This window comes from Capra hircus, chromosome 13, assembly GCF_001704415.2.
Source record: "Capra hircus breed San Clemente chromosome 13, ASM170441v1, whole genome shotgun sequence".
In the NCBI taxonomy this organism is placed as follows: Eukaryota; Metazoa; Chordata; class Mammalia; order Artiodactyla; family Bovidae; genus Capra; species Capra hircus.
The window spans coordinates 38,898,294-38,925,549 of record NC_030820.1 but is presented as its reverse complement, the minus strand read 5'-3'; the positions used below and the strand labels follow the sequence as shown (position 1 = coordinate 38,925,549).

At 47.6% G+C, this 27,256-nt stretch overlaps 1 protein-coding gene and 1 long non-coding RNA gene across 11 annotated transcripts in view; one reads left to right on the top strand and one right to left on the bottom strand.

Moving 5' to 3' along the window:
• Positions 1-27,256, bottom strand: part of RIN2 (Ras and Rab interactor 2) — a 204,280-nt gene that overhangs the window by 12,956 nt on the left and 164,068 nt on the right. For 7 of the 8 annotated variants that reach the window (XM_018057247.1, XM_018057251.1, XM_018057248.1 and 4 more), the window contains 4 exons: positions 26,829-26,940; positions 23,184-23,304; positions 15,044-15,135; positions 10,160-11,338 (listed from right to left, as the gene is read on the bottom strand). In XM_018057247.1, coding sequence (XP_017912736.1) covers positions 10,160-11,338; positions 15,044-15,135; positions 23,184-23,304; positions 26,829-26,940 — 1,504 coding nt within the window. The remainder of the gene's footprint in view (positions 1-10,159; positions 11,339-15,043; positions 15,136-23,183; positions 23,305-26,828; positions 26,941-27,256) is intronic. The other variant, XM_018057253.1, reaches the window with a different exon arrangement.
• On the top strand, positions 10,800-12,854 carry LOC106502753. 3 transcript variants are annotated; one of them, XR_001919008.1, is made up of 3 exons: positions 10,800-10,887; positions 11,517-11,635; positions 12,307-12,854. It is a non-coding gene; the product is annotated as an uncharacterized LOC106502753 (long non-coding RNA). The 3 variants fall into 3 exon arrangements; XR_001296400.2 differs by lacking the exon at positions 10,800-10,887 and adding an exon at positions 11,253-11,368; XR_001296399.2 differs by lacking the exon at positions 10,800-10,887 and having other exon boundaries at positions 11,255-11,635.

Here is a 27,256-nt window from a genome sequence, read left to right as displayed (position 1 = left end):
GATGAGATCTGAATAAAGTCTGCAGATTAGATAATATTGTTAACAGTGAATCTGGTTTCTTTCACACAGACTGTATCTTGGAGACCCGGCCAGCTGTGTCTGGAGTAACAGTGTGCTCTTTTTCACAGAATGACTCTTCCTTGAAAGTTAATGAAAGTTAATGTTACTGTAGTTTTGTAACACAATGTCCCTATTTTTAGATAAATACCCACTAAGTATTTAGGGAAAAAGGGATACAATGGCTGCAACTAGCTCTCATGGTTTAGATAAAAGGAGGGGATGTGTGCGTGTGTGTGTGTGTGTATGCGTGCGGAGTCCGTGTGTGTGTGTGTGTGTGTGTGTGTGTGTGTCAACAGGATAGCACTAATGGGTGAATCCGGGTGAAGGGCAGACATGATTTCTTCATTGACTTTTTGCAACTTTTTTGAATGTCTGAGCTGATGTCAAAATGAAAATTTAAAAATTCTTGAAGTGCATTTCTGTTCAGAATTAGGAAATACCCTTAGGTGTAGGACGCATTATTTCCCCCTCTTTCTTTGAAATGGTTTGCCCAGTGGAGAAGCCTTCTTGGCTGACGGTACAGTAACCAGGACCACAAAGCTGGAGCTCTGGTCTGAAGAGGGTCTGTGCTGTGAGAAGCTTTCTGCTTCTTCCACATCAGTTTTTCCATCTCAAATGTTTCATGTTCTCATCAAAGCTGCCGGGGTAGCAACCACCCCTAGGATGCAACATTTGGGGATACGATTTCATCTTGGAAGCCCAGGAACCCACAGCAATAGCCAAGTTATCTCTCTGGCCCTTGGCATTCCTGACAGACATCAGATGACACAGGACTCGAAATGATCACCTATTATTAGAAGATCAGGGACAAAGAGAAATGTAAGCAGGATATACCTATAGAAACAAAAGGTCGAAGCAAAAGAGATTATACAGTAAGACGAAAAACAGAACAACATTTTTTCACATCTGGCATTCAAACAAATTACTGTTTTAAAACAAATTAAAACCAAGTTTGCATTGGTTATGCTGTGTCAATAAATTTCTAGAAAGTCATATAGCACCTCTGACTTCACTTCAAATGGCCACTAGGATGAAAAGTCAACAATAGTAATTAACATTGAGTGCCCAGTTGGACTAGGCTTCATTTCATTATCTCATCTAATTCTACAGTATCTCTATTATTTTTGCACAATATGACTATTAGGGCTTTTTATAGACAAGGAAACAGATTTCGAGATGTCTAATGGTTTGCTTGAGCCCATAAAACTGAACACCCTGCTTTTCAAAGTCAATGATTTCTTAGTTCTAAAGTTCATGGTGTTTCATAAACATTCACCAGTTTACCACTCTGTCCAAGGATTCTGCAGCTACATTCCTGGTGACCCCTCCCTCTGCTGGAAGGAGGTCACCAATGGGGGAAAAAGCCACGTCAAACATTAATTAGCATACACATGAAAGTTGGGAGCAGCGTTACTCATAACAGGCCCAAACTGCAAAGCACCCAAGGCCCAACCCAATGGCATGGATGCCAGGAGATATACACACAATGGAATTCAGAAAATGGAATGCAGACAATGGAAGATTCATTCCATGAAAAAGAGCACGCTGCTGCTCCGGACACAACTGGCTAAGTCTCCAAGATATAATCTGTGTGAAAAAAGCCAGAGTTGTCTCCTTTAGCACGATGTTTACACAAAACTCAAGGACAGGCAAAACCAATCTATGATGACAGGTCAGGATGGCAGTCGCCCTGAGAAATAAATCGGGCTTCAGCGGACACTTCCAGGGGGTGGAGACGGTAGATGCCTGTGGTGGCTACATGGATAAAGAATTGTCAAGCTGAGCACTTGAAATTTATACACTTCATGGATATATGTTAAATCTCAATAGCCATGTGTATAAATCAAACCAACAGAAAACACCTAGAGACCAGCCTGGGCTTTTCACCTTGAAACCCAAGGGCAACTTTTACATTCCGAGCAAGTCTAATCATCTCAGGACCAGAATGTGCACACAAACCATCTCCAAAAGGTTCTATGCTGTTCCTGGGGCTGACAGCAGACAGCTCGTCACCAGCCAGCTGAGTGAGTCTCTTGAGCAACTCATCCTTGTCCCCAGGGAAGGGGTGCTGATACTGACCTTTGAGCCACAAACTCCACTCTTAGTAGGAAATGCAACAGTGGAAATCTGCTAGGAGGGTTGATATCGAGGACCCATTGCCTTAAAATCCCCAAAGAAACAAATTTTTAGAATATTTTTAAAAGGCTATAATTTAGAAATAAGAAAAACTGCTCTCTCTGCTTTCTTTTTCAGGTCTTCACTCCCAACCACCCCTCCCCATCCTCACAAATCTTTAATAAATACAATGAATAAGAAAAAAAAGTCTAAATGACAAGGACCCAGTACCTGAATGAGTCTCTCCAATAGGAAAAGAAGGTCATGCTTATGAAGCAAGATGGAAAAATGATTTTAGGAAACAAAAGGAACAGAAAATCTTTCAGAACGTGGACTAGCTCAGAACAAAAGGAAAGAACAGATCAGATCAGTCATATGGCTTATAAATTACTACTATCCGTTTTTCCCTACCATCTCTGGTTACTTTACATCCAAGAATGATGCTGTTCTAGGCACTTTACACGCACTGACTCTTCAGCTCCTCCACCAAACCCCTGGTGGGAGGACCATTGATTTCTTTATTTTTATAGCTGAGGAAACCCAGAGACATGGATGCCACACAGGTACCAAGGGGAGCCAGGATTCAAGCCCAAGAACTGGTTATGTCAACTGTGTTTATCTACCAAGAAACAAAAAGATGCCGGAGAACTGTCTGCACTACAACATTTTGAGTGTTAGAAACCGATTGCTAACTGGATAACCCACAGGAAACACAGTTTCTGAAAATATTTATAGAGATCCTATCAACTGGTTCTAATGTTCATCCATTCAGGGAAGTAGTCAGGGGCATGAGCCTAGAGCTCCCTACCTTAGTGAGACCTGTAAATGCAGTGATCTACAGGAAGCGCTAAACGTGTCGGCCTCTAGAGCCGTGAAGTGATTGCCCCGTCTTAGGAAGGAGGACAGAAGCCTAAGGTCTGTCACTTCCCTCTGATCAGAGGCACGGATTCCAGAGAAAGTCAGGCATGAGACGGGGACCCATCACAGGACAGGCCCGCTCATCAGCTTGTCTGGACACTTGCTGCTCCCCCACTGCTGCCGAAGAGGAAGCGAGAGTCCAGCAGCTGAAGTTCAGCGAAGGCGCGTGTCTTAGAAAGAGTGAGAGGAGGTGGCCTGGCAGCCGGCCCAGCTGCGTCTTTCTAAGTGACTCTGGCCTCACCACTTCACCTCTCTCATTGTCACTGCCTGCAACTTCTGAACTGCCATCTACTCCTCGCCCAGGGCAGGGAAGACAGGAGCACTCTGAACCTGGTTACAACAAAGCAATTCCCAGTATTTGCCACAGAACCCAGAGTCTAAGCAACACGATGTCCAAAAGGGGTAGGCTGCAACCTACATGACAAAGATCAAAGACAAAGTGAGGTCATGCAGCCTCTTGGCTTATTCAAGTTCTAGCATTCTTTCAAGAAAGGAAAGTAGAAGAAATAGAAGTTAACATTTGATGACAAGAGGCAGACCTTTTTCGTGGGGAACTCAAACTGTGAAGTGCAAACGTGCACCAACACGAATACCGACGGGCACATCTGTTTGCACAGTTCCTGGGACAAGGGGCGGGACGGAAGCCCGTGCTCTGTGCTGGCCCTCGCTGCAGCCCTGTCACAATGAATGAGGGCCCTCTCCCTGAGGCACAGAAGTTAAATGACCTTCCCTGGACGGTGGGGAACCTGGTTGTTCCTACCGCAAGGAAGTCAGGAAATAGCATAGTGGCCCTCGCTCTGTACGAGAAGGGCAAAAGGAGCTGCTTCTGTCTTTCAGTGCTAACATGGTCACCTTTGGCTGCGCAGCTGGATTAAAAATCAGGGCTGAACTGGACGGGGTACTAAGTGCTTTCCAAGCCTTCCAAACACTTTTATGTACTTTACACGTATTTAAACTACCCTTTGACTGACATGAATACATAACTCCTATGTGTTTTCCCTTGGGTCTTCTGAGCTATAGTCAGGAAAAGAGGGGCAGTCTTCTATCTATTCAAACTAATTTTCAAAAAGAATATAGATGTGCTTTTCCTAGGCTGGAAGAGGTCGAGGCTTCTCTTGCTCTGTACCTTTTGATATCGCCTCCTTCCAGGTGACATGCACACAAGGACTAGATCAGAGGTCAGAATCAAGGTGGTCTAACTCTTTACTCTGCACCACTATGCCTCTCGGCCTACAACTTTCAGAATGACTCTGCCTAAAACAGAGCAGGTAACACAATAACTCAAGGGACTAAACCAAACTCTGAATTCAAAATTAAAAGCTGAAAATCACACTAGATACTGAAGCTTGAGTTAGACTTATGCCTGCATGCTTAGTCGTATCCAGCTCTTTGAGACCTCATGGACTATATGTAGCCAGCCAGGCTCCTCAGTCCATGAGATTTCCCAGGCAAGAATACTGGAGTGTGTTGCCATTTCGCCCTCCAGGCGATCTTCCCAACCCCCGGGGATTGAACCCACTCTCCTGCATTGGCAGGCAGATTCTTTTTGACTGTATCACCTGGGAATCCCCAGTCTTGAATGCTCATTAAAAAAATGACATGAAGCAAGGCAGTTTTAATTCTTTAAAGCCCAAGGAATGACTTCAGACTTCTTTCTTACGCACACTATGCTCTCTGGTGTTTAACCACATTTCAGTATCATTTCTCTATAAAGAAAATAAAACACTCAAGTAAGTAAATTGATGTTCTCTTTGAAATATGTGGGAATTGAGTTTAAGGCTACTTTTTTTTCAAATAATGGTAATACTCCTCAGAAAAAATACACATTTTGACAGCCACTAAAAAAAGGAAAACCGTATCTTGTTTTTCATTACTGACTTTTAGAAACACAGGTGGCTTATCTGTATCTTTGTTGAGTGTTTGTGTGCAACTTGAATGAAGTAGAAAGTTGAGGATTACTAACATTTTGGGAGTTGGAAAAATTGTTTTTCTTGAAACAAGACTTGAAAACAGAGGGATTTCCTTAAGATTAATATCAAATCAGAAGTAAAAATTCTTTTGCTGTAAGAAAATCAAAACAGTATCCACAAAAATGCAACAAGTTCTGCAAAGTGTAGATTTCACTACCAGAAAGTTGGGACTAAGTTCTCTCCTTGGTTGAAAGAGACTGAGGCGGAAGTGGCGTGATGTGAAAACCCACCAATAAGGAGTATGTTCTGGGATAACAAATGATGTCACAGGGTCTATACCTTACTGGGCGGGGCATTCAGGAGTGAGTACACTTCACTCTGTCCATGAAGTTACAGATCCTAGGCTTTTGAGGAGGATGCCAAATGGTATACATGCTTTTGTTAAAGCAGTTGCTTGTCCCTCCATGTACCACTTTTGCAGAGTGGAGGGTAGAGAGCTTATCACAAGGGAAACACAATATGTGGCCCTGGAATCAAGAGGGAGCTGGGTCAAATGGGAACTTATCTTATCCTCCCATCAGGAGAGCAAAGCTGATGTCAATCAACCAACATCTGCTCAAGAACCTCTACACGGCAGGGTTTTGTGTGGCAGTGCTTTAAAGAGCAGTCTAAACAGAAGTCAAATTCTCTACAATAGGGCACCACCATTTAGGCTGGCAATTTTACAGCTTTGAGACTGTCATTCTCACCTGGAAAGTGCTGACCTACAGGGCTATGATAGGAGCACATGGACAAAGTGGCAGTTGGGTGAGAGCTATTTGGTTTTTACATTGGCTTTTCTCTGTGCAACTGAAGAACTCCTTTGTGAAGAAGATTAGCACTGTATCCAAACACTAAATGCACATGCGTTCATATGGTTCTTTTTCACATATGAGTGATGGAATTCTACGTAGGTTACAGCACTGAAATACCTCCTCCAACTTCCTTAATTTCAGGATGGAATTCTGTAGATCTAGGCTTTACATTCCCACCTCCTCATTCAGCACTCTCTCCCCCAGAAGCTGTGGGAAAGGAGGGCAGAACTAGATTTTTTTTTAAGAAGAAGAGAAACCCAACTGGCATTCTTGAAAAGCCTTACAAGTATCAGTTGACACCGGTTCTGAAGAAATTTGAAGTTTGGAATCCTAGGGGTGGCATTTAAAGTGAATCCATTCAAAGTGGATTATAACTTCCCAGGAAGTGAAATTGGTGAAAATAAACAGATAAACCAGAGGAGACCAGGGCTGAATCCAATCTCCCCTACCCACCAGCAGCATAACTCTCCACAAGTCACTTTATACATCTTGACCTCCATTCCTGAATTTGCAAAACAGAGCAAAATTTACACAAAGGTGAAAACCATGAGTTGATCACACAGCTCAAAGGAATCACTGTGTTAACAAGGTCTTAGTAAACTAGTGAGCCCTTCATTTAGGCATATGTAAAACAGATCATTTAGACTCCATTTTCTTGCCAGAGTCCGAATCTGAACTGGCACATTTAAGGGGATTGGTTTTCTAATCATTAGGATCACATCCTTCCTCACAACTGGGCATGTGATGAGTTTCTTAGGTCACCTTCTGCTTTGGCTTGCCTTCCTCTTAATTTCAAAAGCCCAGCACATTCTCTGCCCTTTTCAAAACAGAATAATGGTTTCACTGATGAAGTAACAGATATGATGAAGCATCTGCTTTAATGCAAAAGCTTAAACAAAACAAACCAATAAAAAAGTGTGGCAGTGTGTCACACATCCGCAGACAGTGGCACTCTGAGCTTCCCCTACCAATGGTGAGCCTACTATTCTAATTCCCTTGAATTTACAAATTAAATGTTTAAGTTAATTTTCATTGAGATATAATTGACAAATATAGTATTCCTATCAGGTGTATAATACAATTTAACAATGTTTTCCAATCTCCTTAGTTTCTTATGAGAAAATATGAACATAGGCACCAGCAGGGGAGAGGCTGCTGCTGCTGCTGCTGCTAAGTCACTTCAGTTGTGTCCGACTCTGTGCGACCCCAGAGACGGCAGCCCACCAGGCTCCGCCATCCCTGGGATTCTCCAGGTAAGAACACTGGAGTGGGTTGCCATTTCCTTCTCCAATGCATGAAAGTGAAAAGTAAAAGTGAAGTCGCTCAGTCGTGTCCGACTCTTCACAACTCCATGGACTGCAGCCCACCAGGCTCTTCCGTCCATGGGATTTTCCAGGCAAGAGTGCTGGAGTGGGTTGCCATTGCCTTCTCTGGCAGGGGACAGGGGTAAGGTTCAAAACACAGGGTTTAAAAAAAATAAATTGGGGTGGGGGGCTTCCTTGGTGGCTCAGTGGTAAAGAATCTGCCTGCCAATGCAGGAGACATGAGTTTGATCCCTGGTCCGGGAAGATCCCACATGCTGCTGGACAACTAAACCCGTGTGCCACAACTACGGAGCCTGCACGCTAGAGCCTGTGCTCTGCGAAAGAAGCTGCCACAAGGAGAAGCCGTGCACTGAAACTAGAGAGTAACCCCTGATTGCCACAACTAGAGAAGACCCTGTACAGCAACAAAGACCACGCACAACCAAATAAACAAAGTAAAAATAAGTTTTTAATTTATGATTTTTTTTAATGTGGACCTTTTTTAAAGTCTTTATTAAATTTGTTGCAATATTGCTTCTGTTTTATGTTTTGTGTCTCTGGCCACGAGGCACATGAGATCTTAGCTCTCCGACCAACGGTTGAATTCCCCGGTGGTCCAGTGGAAGGCAACCACTGGACCACCAGGGAAGTCCCCTCAAAAAAACAGGCTCTGAATCCAAAGAAGAAAGTTCAGAAGCTGCACAGGCTAGGCCGGTATAGCCCTGGACACCTGGCTCCAGCTGGCAGAACCCGACCTTGCTCCAGGGCACAGGGATGCCTGCTTCACAGGGCTGAGGCCAAGACCTACTGCCATCGCTGGGACAGGCAGCCTGGATGTCAGCTTCCCTCCTCCTCAGGACCTTAGATTTTTAGATGGAAAGCTCTATCTTTCCAGAGCAGCAAAGCGTTTGTGTCAAAGACTGCTGGCCACATTCAAATCTGTTTTTGGAGAAGATGAGATCCGGGGCTCCAACCAAAAGCAATACCCTATCTGAACTGTCACCTTCCGGGAAGCTTCCCCCCCACCTCCCGGAAGGACCGGCAGCTTCTGTCGGTGCTCACAGCATCGGCAGGGAAGGAAGGCAAAGCCTGGCTCCCCAGGGAGGAGCCTCGTCTCCGTGGGCTGTCTGGCACTGCGGCCACATAGCCCAGCGCTGACATCAGCGCCCGCCTGGCTCTCCGGCCGGTGCGGGGTCCGAGCCGGTCTCCCCTGAGAGGCAGGCTCTGGAAGGGCGGGGGCCAGACCGAGAGGGCCCGGGCTGCTCTTCCGTTGTCTCGAAGGCATGCTTTTCCATCCCCACGGCACATCCTAGGGCACATTCCTTCCAGCTTTCTCTCCAGCAGCCGGGCTCTAGCCACGCCCCACCCACCCAGGCGCAAGCCACAGGAAAACAAACAAGGCTTTGATTCCTTTGTGAGAAAATAAAAAAGCTGCTGAAACTCACTTCAAGGAGAGGGGGAGAGAGAGAGGCGGGGAGACACCACCGGCAAACCACACGCTGTTTACTACTTTCCACAAACAGACCCAATCAGAAAGAAGCCGATTCCAGCTTTGCTTTATGAACGGCCTAGAAATGTTGGGTAGCCCTTTTTGATTGCTGCTGCCCAGTGAATGAGATCTCTGAAATTTGTCCTTCAGAGTCAATCTTCTGAAGTTAAAAAAAAAAATCTCTTAAGACTCTAGCCCTGGAAAAAGAGAGGTCTTGCCAAATTCAATCTTCCCTTGGCCAAAGTAACTATTAGCAATTCAGCTCTCCAATGAGGTTAGAAAGAAAGTTATTTCCCCTTGACTTTGGAGAAAACACCTTTCAAGTGCCCTCCAAAATTTGATAATTATTTTTAAAGATACACAAAACAAACTTGTCCATTTGACTTTTTTGTTTTTGCTTACTCCCAAACTTATTGAATTCTGTGATTAGAAGTCCACAGGGCAGTTACCCTCTGGGGAGAAGGGGGACAGGGAGGGGTTCCCTGGGGACTTTGATGCTGTCACGTTCTGCTGCGCTGGTGCTTGCTCCCTGTGGCAACTCACCCAGCTGCACACCATGGCCTCTGCCCTCCTCTGAGGGTGAAAAAGGGCACTTTCCAACCAATACAGCACAACCACCCATGGCTTGCTGAGACGCACCTTCAGGAGACCCTCAATGCCCACACAGAGGACAAAATCAGGCAGGCAACCGGAATGGTCCAGCCCTAAACAGACCCATCTGCGGCTCCCATTAGTCGTTCCCCCAAAGGTATCGGAGCCTGATGCTCAGCCCCCAAGCCAGGTATATAACATGAAGTCAACTTCAAGAAGCTGTGTTTCTAGTTCAGATCAGCCCAAGGGGTGGAGTGTGTTGCTGTTTTGAATTCCGGAGAAACCACCAAGAGAACTAACACAGGATACATTGTCCTGCCAGGCCACAAGCTACAAATATATATATATACATACACAGCGCATATATATATATATATATATATATTTTTGGTCATTTTATTGAAGTATAGTTGATTTACAAAGTCCCATTAGTTTCAGGTGTATAGTAAACTGATTCATATATATATACACAAACACATCCTGGAGGAGGAAATGGCAACCCCACTCCAGTATTCTTGCCTGGAGAATCCCATGGAAAGAGGAGCCTGGTGAGCTATAGTCTGTGGGGTTGCAGAGTGGGACACAACTGAGCGCATATATCCAAACGTATATAGATACACACATATGTATTCTTTTTCAGACTCCTCCCATATAGGTTATTACAAACTACTAAGTATATCGGTCCTTGTGCTATACAGTAGGTCCTTGTTGCTTACCTATTTTACCTACAGTGGGGTGTATCTGTTAATCCCAAACTCCTCATCTCTCCCTCCCTCCCCTTCCCCCTTTGATAACCCTAAGTTTCTTTCTACGGCTGTGGATTTCTGAATTCCATTGGTATCTTTTCTCGATAGCACGTATAAGCAATTCTATACACACACACACACACATGTATTTTAAAGGCAAGGCGGCACTCACCTATCTGGTCTTCGGGGATCAGCGATTCGATGGGGGGGTCCAGCTCGGAGCTCTGGGACAGGTAGTTCTTCACCTGGGTCATGAACTGCCGGATGGTCTGCAGGAGGTCGGTGCTGGACACGTGGCACTCCTTGTTCTCCTGCAGGAAGCTCACGTAGTCCTGCACCAGGCAGCCGAAGTAGGTGCGCTTGTCGCGGGCCAGCTCGGCGATCCGGCGCACCATGCGCTTCTCCGGGGTCAGGAACGAGCTGAAGACGCCGCTCATCTTGCGGAGCTGGGACTTGACGAGCTTGGGCAGCACGAAGGAGCTGTTCCGCTTCTTCTTGGACTTGATGGGGGGGGCCATGGTCTCCTGGTCGCTCTCGCCGTCGTAGTCCTCCAGGCTGCTGTTGGTGTCCGCCTCGTAGCCAAAGAGGGGCATGCTGCGGTCCAGGTCCAGCGAGTCGGAGGAGGAAGTGGAAAGGCTCATGTCACTCAGCCGCTGGCGGCCCGCGCGCCACGGGGGCCGGGATGCCGAGGCCGAGGCGGCGGCGCGCCGGGCCCTTGCGCAATCCCCGGAGGCCAGGACCGCCTCCGCCTCCGTCTCTGCTGGGGCAGGGCCGCCCCCTGCGCCGCCCGCCGGGCCCGCCGCGGGCTCCGGGCGAGGCCGGCCGCCGGTCAAGGTCTTGGCGCCGCCCTCCGCCTCGAGGAAAGACGCCTGCTTCTTGAGCCGGGGTGGAGGCACGGGGGTGGGTTTCGCTCCAAGCCGCGCCGCGTCCCCGGGCTGGTGCAGGGCGACGGTTTCCGGCATGCCGGCCGGGGGCGCCACCGGCCCGGCCAGCTGGGGGCCGGCGGGCTGACTATGAATAGCGGGCGGCGGGGGCCGGGGCGGCGGGGACCGAGGCCTCTCGGTGCCATCCGCGTCGGGAGTCCGGGTGCAGGGCCGCCGGGGGCCCCCGCCGAGGTCCTGGCTGTGCACTTTGAAGAACAGGGGATTAATAAAGCACAGGGCCCCGTTGGTCTGGCTGCACTCCAGTTCCGAGGGCGTCCTGGTTTTTATAGAATGCACTCCATTTATCAGGCAGAGCTGACGCGAGGAGGCCGGACCCACGCCGTCGTCGCCGCCACCGTCGGAGGAGGGAGGCCTATGGGGAGGTGGAGGGTTTGGGGGTTTGTTGTCAGCTGGAGAGCTCCAAAAATCTGAAAGTCATTATCAGTGAACACAAGAATGTAAATACAGTGCACTCGGCGGTCCATCACAAACAGCACACTTGCCTGGCAATGCATGGCTTTGGAGGGGAGGTGCTACGCTGGAGTGTGGTGTTTTCCTTTCTCTCTCTCTCTCTTTTTGCTTTTAACTGCATTCCTTTACTGGAAGGGCCGGAAATGCTGCCAGGCCCAGCTGCGGGCTCCCGGGAAGGTTCAGGAGGCTTTGGGCTTCAAGGCTCTTGAGAAATGGCTTGGCTGTTGCCCACAGAGGGCCCAGCCCTTCCCCAGGTGAGGAAAAAGGAATAGTGGGAGCTGGGAGAAGGCTGGGAGGGGGCGGGCGGGGCGGGGGGGGGGGGGGCGGGCGGGGGGGGGGGGGGGGAGCGGTCCCCGGGGAGGTGGTGGTGGGGGCTTCTCACTTGCTCCACCAAGAGGGAGTTTGCCCGCCGAGTGGCAGCACCCTTTCTGATGGAGCTCCTTATCCTGGGGTGCCCTCCTCTGCCCCCTAGGGCTTGCAGTTCCCCTTTAATGGGCAGGACTAGCAGCTGGGTCTATGGACATTACACAATCTGCCTGGGGTTTTACACATTCAGCATTAAAACCCAAAAGGAGGAAAAATGCACTCACAGGGCCCATCAGCAAAAAAAAAAAACACAACAGGACAGCTGGGCTCAGGCCAAGGATAAGTGCAAGTTCGTCTGTCTTTGTGGTTTGCTGCCCACTCTTCCCAAATCTTCCAGCCTCCTAGCTGTGGCCACTGCGGCTCAGCACACTCTGGAGTGGGGCACATCGCTGTGACTGCAGCCACCCTGCCTGTGCGTCCTTGGACGGACAGGTTGGTCTTCCAGGCAAATTGAGGGAGGCTGATAAATAAATACCTGGTGTCATTTCCATCTGGAATAGGTTGTTCTCTCTACAGCTTGGCCTTGTTTTGTTTGCTGAAACTGTGTTTCTTTCCTAAGGGCCCAGAATGGCTGGTCACTGGGATTGTGGAGATCGTGGAGAGAGGGTGAGGCCGGGAGCCCTGGGCCTGCCTTGTCCTTGCCATGCACACCCCTGACCTTGGCTCCTGTTGCCTGCTTTCTGTCGTCCTTCCTTCCCTCTAAGGTCTGCGCTGTCCAACAGGGGAGCCAACAAGCCACCTGTGGCCAGTGAGCGCTTGAAATCCAGCTTGTGCAACGAGGGACTCAATTTTCCATCTTATTTCATGTAAACCCATTTAAATGTAAAACAGGACAATTCCATTACTGAGAGACTCAAGTAGGTCTGGAACTGGGGTATGTGAAACTACTTCTTCAGTTGTAAATTTAATGGGATCTAAATACTGATCCATGTATTTTTGCTGAAAATTTAGTGCCTGAATAGAAGTGTGCTGTACGGATATAATATATACTGGATTTCAAACACTTAGCAAGAAAAAAAGAAGGTAAAATATTTCATTACTATTTTAAAAAATAGAGATGATATATTGAAATAGCATTTCACATAGTAAATAAATTATAAAAAATAACTGCACCTTTAATTCTCTTTCATGTGGCCACTAGGAAATTTAAAAAGTGCGCACTGGCTGGCCTTACATATTTTTATAGTGGCCAGTATAGGGCTGCTCTAGCTCGAAATTTAACCCTCCTTAAATTCCTACTGTCACCGTTAAGATTTTGCAAATATAGAACATGTAGTTCCTGTGTATGTGTTGTTTCCATACAGACTATAAAGCTGGGGAGTGGGCAAGGGGGAGAGACCCTATGGATCCTTAAACCCTTGCTGTGGCTGCCAATAGCACACCCTCCACAAACACTTGTTGGATGAACAAAATACATGAGGTACAGGGTTTTAAAAAGGGATGTCTCTTCACAAAATGAAGTGCACAGTAACAATTACACGTTGAATATCTATGGGCTTCTCTGGTGGCTCAGACAGTAAGGAATCTGCCTGCAATGTAAGACACCTGGGTTTGAGCCCTGGGTCAGGAAGATCCCCAGGAGAAGGGAAAGGCTACCCACTCCAGTATTCTTATCTGAAGACTTCCATGGATAGAGGAGGCTAGGAGCCTGGTGGGCTACAGTCCACAGGGTCGCAGAGACTGGGACATGACTGAGCGATTAATACTTTCACTTTAAAAAAAAATTTGCTTCTGGTGAGTGACCACCAGAACAGTTTTTTGTTTTTTTTTTTGCCTGAGCCTTTGCAGGGACCAAGGGCTGCCCCCAGATACTCTAGTCCTTGAGCCCTGGCACGAAGCACACATAGCAGGTGGACGACCCACCTAGGGGTCCCGTGGACAGAGGCCACCAGAGGAAACAGAGGCCTGGAACGTGTCCTCAGCAGGGCTAGAATCTAGGTGTTGATGTGACCTTAAACTCAGGAAATGCTCTGAACTCTCTCCAAGGGCTATAAAGCTCAGTGGCAGAGATGGCATGACTTTTCAGCAGGGACACTTACGTGGCCCTGGTATTTTTACCAGGACTCTGCCTCCTTGTCCTGCGACCCAGCTGCCCATCAGGCAGGCCTTGGACGCATGTGGCAGTTCTTCTGAGGCAATCTAGGTTTCAGAGGGGAACATGACTCTTAACTCCAGCTTCTCTGTGAATTCTGCAGGCTCCCCTGGCAATGGGACCCTCTTCAGAACAAATTCTTTAGAGTAAGGGGAAAACGTGCCCAAGGAAGGAACATTTCTTATTTGCTGGGTCAAGTATCACAGTTTCTTAGGTTCTAAGAATCCTGGGACTTGCACTTATGAATCCCGAAGTGAAGTGAAGTCGCTCAGTCATGTCTGACTCTTTGCGACCCCGTGGACTGTAGCCCACCAGGCTCCTCTATCCATGGGATTCTCCAGGCAAGAATACTGGAGTGGGCTGCCATTTCCTTCTCTAACTCTCACGCAAATACCGTGGCCTGGTTGTTCATCTGTGTGTGTGTGTCTGTGTGTGTGTATCTGTGTGTGTGTCTGTGTGTGTGTGTCTGTGTGTCTGTGTCTGTGTCTGTGTGTGTGTCTGTGTGTGTGTGTCTGTGTGTGTCTGTGTGTGTGTGTCTGTGTGTGTGTCTGTGTGTGTCTGTGTGTGTCAGTCAAATGCACACAGATTCCCCAGGGCAACAGGACCCAGAAGTGACACTGGGGAGTGGTGTGTCCTGAGCCCCTACCATCCACCTCCCAGCACGGAGCTGGGTTGAGAGGCACGAGGGGAAGCGAACATCTGGCTGGCCGGAGTGGGGATGCACAGCAGGGTGAGGGACGTGGCCGAGAACACCAGGGCCGGAACTGAGACAGAGAGGAACTGAGACAGATGTCCCTGTGCAGTCAGATTCCTCAAAGCACAGAAGTGCCATCAACACTGTGCGTTCTAGAATAAAACTCAAGCCGGGGAGGTGCCTGTCCATCAGGCATGGCCATTCCCCAGCAAGACGCCATAGAAAGGGAGGACCTATGACAGACACCCCCCAGACATTTGGGGGAGCTCAAACTCATCAACAGGAGGTGCTGGGGAGAACTGTGGGAGCTCCCCAGGCAAACCTAGCACCTGCCTCTGAGAGCTGGCTCAATGCTTGACTTAGAAAAAGTCTCTCAAAAGGTGTGACTCAGGGCCTCCTGAAGTTCTGCCATGGAGGTGAGGGTTACATTCTGATGCAACAATGTATCAGGGGCCACTGGCTCTGCTCCACCCATGCATGACAAGAGACTGGGCAAGGGCACCCACTTACTTAGTCCCAGCTGGGCGAGTTCCTCAAGCTGAGCCTCGGTCTTGGCTGTTGAAATGGCATAAGGCAACTTCAAGGTAAATGGCAGGACGTCCCTGATTTTTCAAAAGAGAGAATACACATGATTACACGTCTTGTTTCTGTCTCTCGCTTTCATTTCCATCCTAGAAAGGTTTCAGCTGAAATTATTTTATTTTATTTTAAGTCTTGTTGATTTACAGTGTTTCCGATATACAGCAAAGTGATTCAGTTTACTTTGCCAACAAAGGTCCATCTAGTCAAGGCTATGGTTTTTCCTGTGGTCATGTATGGATGTGAGAGTTGGACTGTGAAGAAGGCTGAGCGCCAAAGAATTGATGCTTTTGAACTGTGGTGTTGGAGAAGACTCTTGAGAGTCCCTTGGACTGCAAGGAGATCCAACCAGTCCATTCTAAAGGAGATCAGCCCTGGGATTTCTTTGGAAGGAATGATGCTAAAGCTGAAACTCCAGTACTTTGGCCACCTCATGCAAAGAGTTGACTCATTGGAAAAGACTCTGATGCTGGGAGGGATTGGGGGCAGGAGGAGAAGGGGACGACAGAGGATGAGATGGCTGGATGACATCACCAACTTGATGGATGTGAGTTTGAGTGAACTCCGGGAGTTGGTGATGGACAGGCAGGCCTGGTGTGCCGCGATTCATGGGGTGGAAAGAGTCGGACACAACTGAGCAGCTGAACTGAACTGAACTGAACTGATAGTCTTTTTCCAGATTCGTTTCTATTATAGGTTATTATAAAATATTGAATATAGTGCCCTGTGCTGTGCAGTAGATCCCTGTTATTTATCTACAGCTTTAACTATTTCAACATTGCAGCATATTCAACCGGACTTGTCTTGACTAGTGACTGGACTGGGGGGTCATGACTTCTGCCCATGTTAACACATGCAGGACAGACTGAGTTCCTGGTTCCAGATCAACAGTGAAGACTGAATTGCATTCCTGGGCAGCTAAACTGTATCTAGAGTTAATATTGGACTCACTGACTATGATGGTTGATCCGTCATGCAAATAATACATTAGGTATCAATTTGCTACCTGCTCTGGATATTGGGGCTTCTCTCATAGCTCAGTGGTAAAGAATCTGCCTGCAATGCAGGAGACCCGGGTTCGACCTCTTCCAACAACACAAGAGAAGACTCTACACATGGACATCACCAGATGGTCAACACCAAAATTAGACTGATTATATTCTTTGTAGCCAAAGATGGGAAGCTCTATACAGTCAGCAAAAAAAAAAAAAGACTGGGAGCTGACTGGCTCAGATCATGAACTCCGTATTGCCAAATTCAGACTTAAATTGAAGAAAGTAGGGAAAACCACTAGACCACTCAGGTATGACCTAAATAAAATCCCTTATGGTTATACAGTGGAAGTGAGATATAGATTTAAGGGACTAGATCTGATAGACAGAGTACCTGATGAACTATGGACGGAGGTTTGTGACCTTGTATAGGAGACAGGGATCAAGACCATCCCCATGGAAAAGAAATGCAAAAAAGCAAAATGGCTGTATGAGGAGGCCTTACAAATAGCTGCGAAAAGAAGAGAAGAGAAAAGCAAAAGAGAAAGGAAAGATATTCCCATTTGAATGCAGAGTTCCAAAGAATAGCAAGGAGAGATAAGAAAGCCTTCCTCAGCGATCAATGCAAAGTAATAGAGGAAAACAACAGAATGGGAAAGACTAGAGACCATTTCAAGAAAATTAGAGATAACAAGGGAACATTTCATGCAAAGATGGGCTTGATAAAGGACAGAAATGGTATGGACCTAACAGAAGCAGAAGATATTAAGAAGAGGTGGCAACAATACACGGAAGAACTGTACAAAAAATATCTTCATGACCCAGATAATCACAATGGTGTGATTACTCACCTAGAGCCAGACATCCTGGAATGTGAAGTCAAGTGGGCCTTAGAAAGCATCACTATGAACAAAGCTAGTGGAGGTGATGGAATTCCAGTTGAGCTATTTCAAATCCTGAAAGATGATGCTGTGAAAGTGCTGCACTCAATATGCCAGCAAATTTGGAAAACTCAGCACTGGCCACAGGACTGGAAAAGGTGTTTTCATTCCAATCCCAAAGAAAGGCAATGCCAAAGAATGCTCAAATTGTCGCACAATTGCACTCATCTCACATGCCAGTAAAGTAATGTTCAAAATTCTCCAAGCCAGGCTTCAGCAATATGTGAACCGTGAGCTTCTAGATGTTCAAACTAGTTTTAGAAGAGGCATTGGAACCAGAGATCAAACTGCCAACATCCGCTGGATCATCAAAAAAGCAAGAGAGTTTCAGGAAAACATCTATTTCTGCTTTATTGACTATGCCAAAGCCTTTGACTGTGTGGATCACAATAAACTGTGAAAAATTCTGAAAGAGATGGGAATACCAGATCACCTGACCTGCCTCTTAGAAACCTATATGGAGGTCAGGAAGCAACAGTTAGAACTGGACATGGAACTGACTGGTTCCAAATAGGAAAAGGAGTACATCAAGGCTGTATATTGTCACCCTGCTTATTTAACTTCTATGCAGAGTACATCATGAGAAACACTGGGCTGGAAGAAGCACAAGCTGGAATCAAGATTGCCGGGAGACATATCAATAACCTCAGATATGCAGATGACACCACTCTTATGGCAGAAAGTGAAGAGGAAATAAAAAGCCTCTTGATGAAAGTGAAACAGGAGAGTTAAAAAGTTGGCTTAAAGCTCAACATTCAGAAAACTAAGATCATGGCATCTGGTCCCATCACTTCATGGCAAATAGATGGGGGAACAGTGGCAGACTTTATTTTTGGGGGCTCCAAAATCACTGCAGATGGTGACTGCAGTCATGAAATTAAAAAGACGCTTACTCCTTGGAAGGAAAGTTATGACCAACCTAGACAGCATATTAAAAAGCAGAGACATTACTTTGCCAACAAAGGTCCATGTAGTCAAGGCTATGGTTTTTCCAGTGGTCATGTATGGATGTGAGAATTGGACTGTGAAGAAAGCTGAGTGCCAAAGAATTGATGCTTTTGAACTCTGGTGCTGGAGAAGACTCTTGAGAGTCCCTTGGACTGCAAGGAGATCCAACCAGTCCATCCTAAAGGAGACCTGTCCTGGGTGTTCATTGGAAGGACTGATGCTGAGGCTGAAACTCCAGTACTTTGGCCACCTCATGGGAAGAGCTGACTCACTGGAAAAGACCCTGATGCTGGGAGGGATTGGGGGCAGGAGGAGAAGGGGATGACAGAGGATGAGATGGCTGGATAGCATCACCGACTCGATGGACATGGGTTTGGGTGAACTCCGGGAGCTGGTGATGGACAGGGAGGCCTGGCATGCTGCGATTCATGGGGTCACAAAGAGTTGGACATGACTGAGCAACTAAACTGAACTGGATTTTGGACCCCAACTCCCTGGGTGGGAATATGTGATCCTAAACTGAGATGTGTGATCCTAAACTGAGATGTGTTACCCACTGCCTTTCCCACGGTAGGTTCTCAGTGAATGTCTGTTGATTTTCCTTGTGAGGGGTTCCAGCTGGAGCCCAAATGCTGACCTTGTGTGCTGGTGGCAGACCTTCCTTTTGAGTCTTCAGGTTGTGTTTGTCTAACTGTGATGTGTGCCTGAATCCCCGAGGGTCTCGTGAGGCTGCGCTCTGATTCAACAGGTCTAGGGGAGGCTGGAGGTTTGGCATTTCTGCCAAGCTCCCTGCCCCTGGATCACACTTTGAGCAGAAAAGCAAAGCTAAAGGACCTCATGCGACAACCCTGCCCCTAAACCGTCTAGTGCCATGTGTGGACCAGGATACACACGCACTGCAGCACTGCAGACCAGCAGACCCAAGAGGAAGGAGCTGGGCTTGCAAAAGGATCCTGCCATGGCCAGACATAGCGTCACCACCGTGACCTCTTGCTTTGTGATCTCCTGTTTTTCCCAAAGGGCAAAGGCAGACTTGAGAAACATCTGCTCATCTTCACATATCAGGATCTGGGCTTCCCAAATGGTAAAGCCCATCTGGGCTCAGATGGTAAAGACTCCGCCTGCAATGCTAGGAGACCTGGGTTCGATCCCTGGGTCAGGAAGATCCCCTGAAGAAGGAAATGGCAACCCACTAGAGTATTCTTGCCTGTAGAATCCCGTGGACAGAGGAGCCTGGTGGGCTACAGTCCATGGGGGTCACAGACACAACTGAGAGACTAACCCTTAGACACAAGGATTAGGGTCATGCTCTCAGCACTGGTGAAATCTAAACGGGGCTCAGCACACAACCTGGCCTGATATAGATGGGAGAGAGTGTGCTTCAAATAAATAGATGAATGAATGTGCAATGACAATAATGACTTCTCAGGAAAGGACTTTTTTTTTTCCCCATTGATGGTATTGATCTTACAAAGAAAGAATTCATTCATTCATCCAGCAAAGTCTATGGTCATCCACAATGTGCCAGACACTGTTCTAGGTGCTTCGAACAAAACAAAGTCCACACCTGCACGAAGCAGCACTCCCGTGGATGCCAGCAGACAGAAAACAATAACGCAATTCATAGAATCTACGAGAAGCGGATGTGCTCCATGGATAAAAATAAAGCACAAAAGCAGAAAAATAAAGAGGGTTCAAGTGTGAGAGTTGGCCTCATATTCCAGGCAGAGGGAACAGCAGGTGCAAAGACCCTGGGGTAGGAGAGTGTCTGGCGTGTATAAAGACCAGCAAGGAGACCCCTCCCCACCCGTGCCTGTGGTGAAGTGTGTGAGGGCAACACTTGGAATGTCTGTCTACACAAGACGCTCTGGATATTTCCACTGAAGAAAGTAACTACACCAAACAACTTGTCGTTTACAGTAAGGCTGGGCAACACTCTGGGCTACAGCAGATTAAATCGGGATGAGCAGAGAATCTTGGAGCCCCTGAGGCTGTTGACAATGAACAACAAATTAGTAAGGCTGATGAAAAGGGCAAAACATGAATAGAGTGTAACAGGGTCACGAGGGCTCACATAAATATTAGGAGCTGGCCGTCAAGAGGCTCCTCTTGCCAGGGTGTCAAGCCAGGGACACATCCTGCTTCCAGGAGAGCCTTCTTCTCCTAGACGCTGCGATCACCTCCCTCTACTTGTCCCTGCGCATCTGTTCTGGATGAAGCAGGTGGAGTGTCAGGAGACACAGCATTTGTGTAAGAGCGGCTGCCTGACCCAGGAGAGGCCATGGCCCTGATGATAATCTTAAATGAAGGCTAACGAGAACCAGAACTTTGTAACGCCAAAGCATCATACAAATATATGTTTCCATGGCTTGCCCACTTCATGAAAACCTACTTTCTTTAGATGATCTGGGAGGAAAACCACGTATTGTCTGACCCAGGCAGGTTCTTTACCACTGAGTCACCTGGGAAGCCCCAAACAAAAACCAACCTACATTTATTTTAAGATTTTACTTTGCCCAGCACAGTACCTAGAGCCTAAAACATCGCGCGCTTGGTTTTGGTTTTCCTTAATGACAGAGATGGCAGGAAACCACACCTGTCATTCACTCACAGGTGGTTTTAGGCTTTGATCTACTAGAAAATTAGATGTTGTTTGTGAGCCCTCTCCTGCCGTGCCGGGCAAGGGCACAACCCAGCCCCTCCTCACATACATACACAAAAGAGGGTGCCTCCTTCTCACCTACACCCCGGCTCTAAAACTCTCATGATAGACAAAATAAAGCCATCTTTGTTAAAAATGTCTCACTCAAGAGTGTTAGTACATGCATACTCATTTTATTTTTTTAATTTTGTTTTTACTCCCTGTGTAGATTTTCTAAAGAGGAGGAGATGGCTATTAATCACAAAATGTCAACAGAGGGGTCTGCCTGTGAGCACCTGTCTTGGCATCACGTGTGTAGGTCACCAAGGCTTCTATGGGCTCTGTCCCCCCCAGTCATCCAGCGGCCCTGGACAGTGGTACCCAGTCTCCCATGACCACCGATGGCAGAGATGATCTCTTTCTCAGGCTGCCAAACCCTGTTTTCTGGGTGGGACGATCTTTTTTTTTTTTAACTTATTTAGTTTTAATTGAAGAATAACTGCTTTACAATATTGTGTTGTTTCTGCCATACATCAACATGAATCACCCATAGGGACACATATGTCCCCTCCCTCTTGGACCTCCTTCCCACCTCCTACCCCATCCCACCCCTCTAGGTTGTCACAGAGCCTAGGTGGGACTATCTTTCATAACAACAGCAGGCCCATCAAGACGTGAACTATGGCGTGCAAATGCTGGCCAACCTTGCCTTTGGCCCACATGCTAGGTTGATCGTCGCTCTCAGGGGCTCGTGGCACAGCAAGTGTGCATGTCTGGGGATGTGGGGGTTCTGCACTGCCCTCCTCAATTGAGCGGATTCCCTCACACCTGGGCAGGTGGTGGCCCCTGCAGGGTACTCACGGGGTTGCGGTCAGTCCCATTCAGGGGCGTAAAAGCCCTGTTTCTTCCCTCTCTGAAAGTGCCTCCCCCATCAGGCTGCTGACCATGCCTTCGGCTGGCCTGGTCTGGGGACCTCCGGGAGTGGACAGCTTGGTGCCTCCTCTACCACCTACCCACCAAGGGTCTAGTTCAACAGGTGCAACAAACACCTAACTCAGTTTTTGAGAAACAACCCACATATTAAATTAACATAAAATAACCCGATTCCAAATAGACTTCTCAGCCACAGGTGGGATGGGGATGAGAAGTACCTTTGGCAAAAAATCCCAGGAACACATGCCCATCTCTGCTCTGTCAGCTGCAACAGATGTGGAGAAAAACCCAGGGACTCCCCCCACCCCCCTGACCAAGCCAGGCTACCTGAGAGGAGGCAGTGTTAGCCTCTGCAGACAATGCGTTTCGATCCTGATTCACAGAAAGTATCCTTGATTTGAGAAACTGGGGTGGCTCACAAGAAAAGAAAGAAAGAAAGCCTTTCCCAATTTGCGCCCTCCTGACACTTGTTAACGTCGGGGTTTGGGGCTTAGCTTCATGTAGACTGTAACAGTTCCTTTAGTTACAAAAAAGACAGGGGTACCCAGCGGGCCTAAAGGAGAGGGATGCAAGATTTAGGGGCTGAAGGCACCCACAATTCTAGATGAACTGCATCCACTGGGGAGTTTTCCGAAACATTAGGACCTTGATTTATTCTGAAGTAGAAAAGGATATATTGCTTTGCCAGGCAGGGGGGACAGGGAAGGCCTCTGCCTTGAAATGCTATGTGTGCCAATCCCAGAGGAGGGTTTTTTTTTTTTTTTGGATTGGAGTATAGCCAATTAACAATGTTGTGATAGTTTCAGGTGAACAGTTAAGGGACTCAGCAATACATACACATGCATCCATTCTCACCCAAACTCCCCTCCCATCCAGCCTGCCACAAAACATTGCGCAGAGTTGTCTGTGCTATACGGAAGGTCCTTGTTGGTTATCCAGTTTATTCTCTTTTTTTAAAAATTATTTATTTGGCTGTACCGGGTCTTTATTGCAGCATGTGGGATCTTGTTCCCCAGCCAGGGATCGAACCCAGGCCCCCTGCACTGGGAGTACAGAGTCTTAGCCACTGGATCACCAGAGAAGCTTCCTATCCAGTTTAAATATAGCGCTGTGTACATGTCCAGCCTAAACTCACATACTATCCCTTCCACTCCCCCCTTCCCCTGGCAACCATAGGTTCCTTCTCTAAGTCTGTGAGTCTGCGAGTCTCTTTCTATTTTGTAAGTTCATTTGTATCATTTCTATTTAGCTTCCACATACCATGTTGTCACACCATGTTTCTCCTTCTCTGACTTACTTCAGTCAGTGTGACACTCTTAGTTCGATCCATGAGGAATATTAGGATCTTTAAACTTTACCGGTTTGCATCACAGGTCCCCTTCTACGTGAGTGTGCGATTTTACATTTACAGGGGCCAGGGCAGTCATTCTGATCTTAAGCCTGGCACAGGCGGGCCTGGGGACCCTTTAACCTCAGGGGCCAATCCTTCCAGGGACATCCAATAGCTGACAAGCCCTCCAGAGCCCCCTGCCCGGGGTGAATCCAGAAACCTGGGGGCTGTTGACAGCGCAGTCACCAAGCAGCGGCTTGACATCAGGAGACAAAGGGAGCCTTACCTGCTGATGCAGTAGAAAGCAATGAGCCGGAATAAATCCGCAAAGCTGATTCCTGAGCCTTCCAGGGAAAAGGCTGGAAAAGAGAGAGTTCGGAAACCAGCTGAGTGTCCCCGAGTGCATCCTGGGAAAGGAAAGGCCCTCGATATTGCTGGCTGGGAGGGCAGGAGCATCTCCGGGCTCCCCGACCGACTCCCGCGCGCCTGATGGGAACCAGCTGTACGGAGGATGCATGGTCGTGGGAGATAGGCCAGGGGAGGGTGGGCGGCCTACAGTAAGTCCAGGCCCTGACTCATCAGAGCACGTGCTCCAGTGCTTGGTAAACAGAGCAGCCAAGACTCAAATTACACAACTATCTTTTTTTTTAAGTTCAGGATACAAAACTGGGCGGAGTCAAGGGGTCAAATGGGCTGGTGCGAGAGGCCAGCAGGAGGCAGGGCTTGGGGGAACACCAAGGCCCCCCCAGCCCTTGACCCTCCCAGGCCGGACCTCCTGGATCACAAATGCGCCATTTGTGGTTAAGACAAAAGGCAGAAGGAGGGTGAAGCCTGGAGGATAACACAGGTTCCCATACATCAGCTTGGGTTCAACTCGGCAAGAAAGATGCTACAATTTATTTACTTCAAGAGCCCCCGCCCCACCCCACTGCCGCCACTAAGTGTGCAACCTTCCAAGAAAGAAGTATTCTGGCAAGACGGTGTGCCATTTTGTAAATCTTCTAAATGATGGAACAGAGAGAGTGGCTTGACTTCAAAAATTCATGTATTTGCCAACCACTCCTTATGCTGTCTTGGCTGAAATACCACCCCAGCAGCCCTTCTTCCAGAAATTCTCCAAAGAGCTTCAGTTCTGTGATGATTCCCTAACTTCAGATGAGTTTCTCTCCCTTCCACATCCTCATTTATTTTGCTTATTACTTGCTTATGTTGTATTATTTCGCTTACTTACTATTTCTTTAGTACCCCTACACATATACCCTGACTGACAGACACAAAGAGAAACACACCCATATGTACCACAATTTTGTGAGTGGAGTAAAAGGGAACGAACTTGGGTAGGTTAACATCTCTGGCCTCGGTTTTCTCATCTGTAAAATGGACAATAATTATACTTTCCTTGTCTCCCAGAAGGAGAGTAGTGGGTAGTGCGATTTTTAAAAAAATGGAGCAACTTCTGTGAAAGCAGTTCTATGCAGATATGAGTTGGTACTTATTATGCAAAACACTGTCCAGATGTTATGACGAAATAGCTATGGGGTTTTGGGTTTTTTGGTTTTGCTTTTTATATTTATTTATTGGGCTGTGCTGGGTCTTAGTTGTGGGCATGCAGGAGCTTTAGTTGAGGCATATGACCTTTCAGTTGCAGCATGTGGGTTCTAGTTCCCTGACCAGGGATCACACCTGGGCTCCCTGCATTGGGAGCATGGAGTCTAAGCCACTAGACCACCAGCAAAATCCAAAAATATCTGTTTTTAAGGCCAGCTCTTCCTCGCAAAGAAGGTAGACCCTGCCTGGGAAGGGGTCATCATGGGAGGCCTGTGGTAACCAGTTATAGGCAGGTTAATGCTTTGCTCAGACTAGGCGGACTAGCTCTTTCAGCTACTTTAAAACCAGAGAAGTGATAAAGATCTTCGCAAAACAGGGAGGAAAATCATGCAGCCAGGGAGGGATCTCAGACGAACAACAAGAGAAGTTTAAAATACAAAACACTAACTGTACTTATTGTAGGAGGGGAAGGTGGGTGGGATCTGCAAGCTGACTTATCACCGTAAACTGTGGGAATTGTTCATTTGCTAAGTTGTCCGACTCTTTGTGACCCCATGGACTGCAGCACACCAGGCTTCCCTGTCCTTCACTATTCCCTGGAATTTGCTCACATTTATGTCCATTGAGTTGCTGATGCCATCCAACCATCTTGTCCTTTCGCCCTCAATCTTTCCCAGCATCAGGGTCTTTTCCAATGAGTCGGTTCTTTGCATCAGGTGGTCAGAGTATTGGAGCTTCAGCTTCAGCATCAGTCCTTCCAGTGAATATTCAAGGTTGATTTCCTTTAAGATTGATTGGTTGGATCTCCTTTCCAGTCCAAGGGACTCTCAAGAGACGTCTCTAGCACCACAGTTCAAAAGCATCAATTCTTAGGCGCTCAGCTTTCTTTATGGTCCAACTCTCACATCTGTAACATGACTACTGGAAAAATCATAACTGACTAGGTGGACCTTTGTCAGCAAAGTGATGTCTCTGCTTTTTAATACACCGTCTAGGTTTGAAATGGCTTTCCTTCCAAGGAGCAAGAGTTTTTAAATTTCATGGCTGCAATCACTGTCTGCAGTGATTTTGGAGTCCAAGAAAATAAAATCTGTCACTGTTTCCACTTTTCCCCCATCTATTTGCCATGAAGTGATGGGACTGGTTGCCATGATCTTAGTTTTTTGAATGTTGAGTTTGACGCCAGCTTTTTCAACTGTGGATGTTAGAAGGGATTTAAAAACCACTTAGATTTATCACCTCTTGGCTAGCTGACTTTAAAAAGCCAACTCAGCATCACCCTTTTTCACTTAACATTTAATTCACTGTCTTTCAGAGGGCGGGTTTGAAATCTACCTTTTGACTCCCTCCTAATGTAAATAAACCGGCAGATCATTAGCCAAGCTTAGTGACTGCTCAGATGACTCTGCACGTGGGAGCTTTTCCCTGACGTCAGCGACTTGGAAGAGGCCTGGAGGTAAACATCATAGGACCCCATCTACAGCTGACCTGAGGCCAGTTGTAGATCACACAGAGGCTGGCAAGTTCCGCTGTGGCCGGAAACATCTCCTCCAGACCCAGTTAATAGATATTTGGCTCAGCAAGACTCTGAACTCCAGGCTGACTGGAAGCCTGTATCTGCCCCCACATCAGTCTCGGGACCTTCGGCTCCTTCAAAGACTGAGGCTGCTCAGCTCACAATGAGAATCTGGCCTACATCAGGATCCAAACTGGCCTTCACACCTGGGCTCACTCACCTGCGGCTGAGAGAGGCCTACCCCTTGGGGCTGTAGGCCCACCTTCTGATTGTCACTGGGAGGCTCACACGGCATCAGGATTGTGTGTTCCCCTTTTCCTTGAAAACTTGACTTCCCGAAGACTTCACGTTTCCAGGGACCACAGATCAGCAGAAAGAAACCAACACTCCTGATTCTCTCCTTCCAAAACTTCAGCCTATGACCAGTTGCCCCTATAGAACACTGTAGAAGGGTGGCCTGGAGGGGACCATCCCCTCTAGGGCTATTCAAGGACTGTGCAGACACACACTTTGGAGTAAGATCCCCAGAAAAGATTGTCGTGCAGCGTGTCCTTCAGCTTAGCCATCAGCAAACCTGGGGACCACGCCCAGCGTAACTGGGAAACTAGCCTCTGTGAGGCCCTGTCATGTGCCAGGCAATAGACTGTGAACCTTGTACAAAGGCTGTCAACAGCTCTCTGAGGTCACCACCATCCCATTATACAGGTAAGAAAACCGAGGCTCCTGTGCTAGGTTATCTATAGGGGATAAGTGACAGCTCCAGGACTCAGACCCACATCTGTCCATCTTCAAGTTGCAGGCCCTCTCCCCCTCCACTTACTTGAAGGCCCGACTCCACCGGGACCTCACCACCTGACGACCACTTACTGTATGTGCTTTCCTTTATGGCAAATTCCTTGAGTGGGACTCCAAATTCACAGGGCAGGCGAAGGCAGAGGACCTTCTTCTGCATTTTGGTGGATTTACGAACCAGGAAGATCTAGGGGAGGGAAAAGAAATGCAAGCTTAAGAGACATCTAGAAGGCTGGGGCCTGGGTGTGTCCCTGGGAAGCTACACACGTAGCTTCCATGTATAGAACCCCTCTTGTAGCCAAACTACAGGGCTTCAGGTGCACACTGCTGCCATGGAAACTGATGAGCCAGCAGGCCACGGATGCCCACCTTTGGTAACCAGTCTCAGGAGGATCCCACTTTCTCTTTGATGGGAACTTCTTCACGAGACTGAGAACCTCCTCAATCTGTGAAACATTTTCAGTTTGGTGACTATTTTACAGCTCATGATACGTACTCTCCAG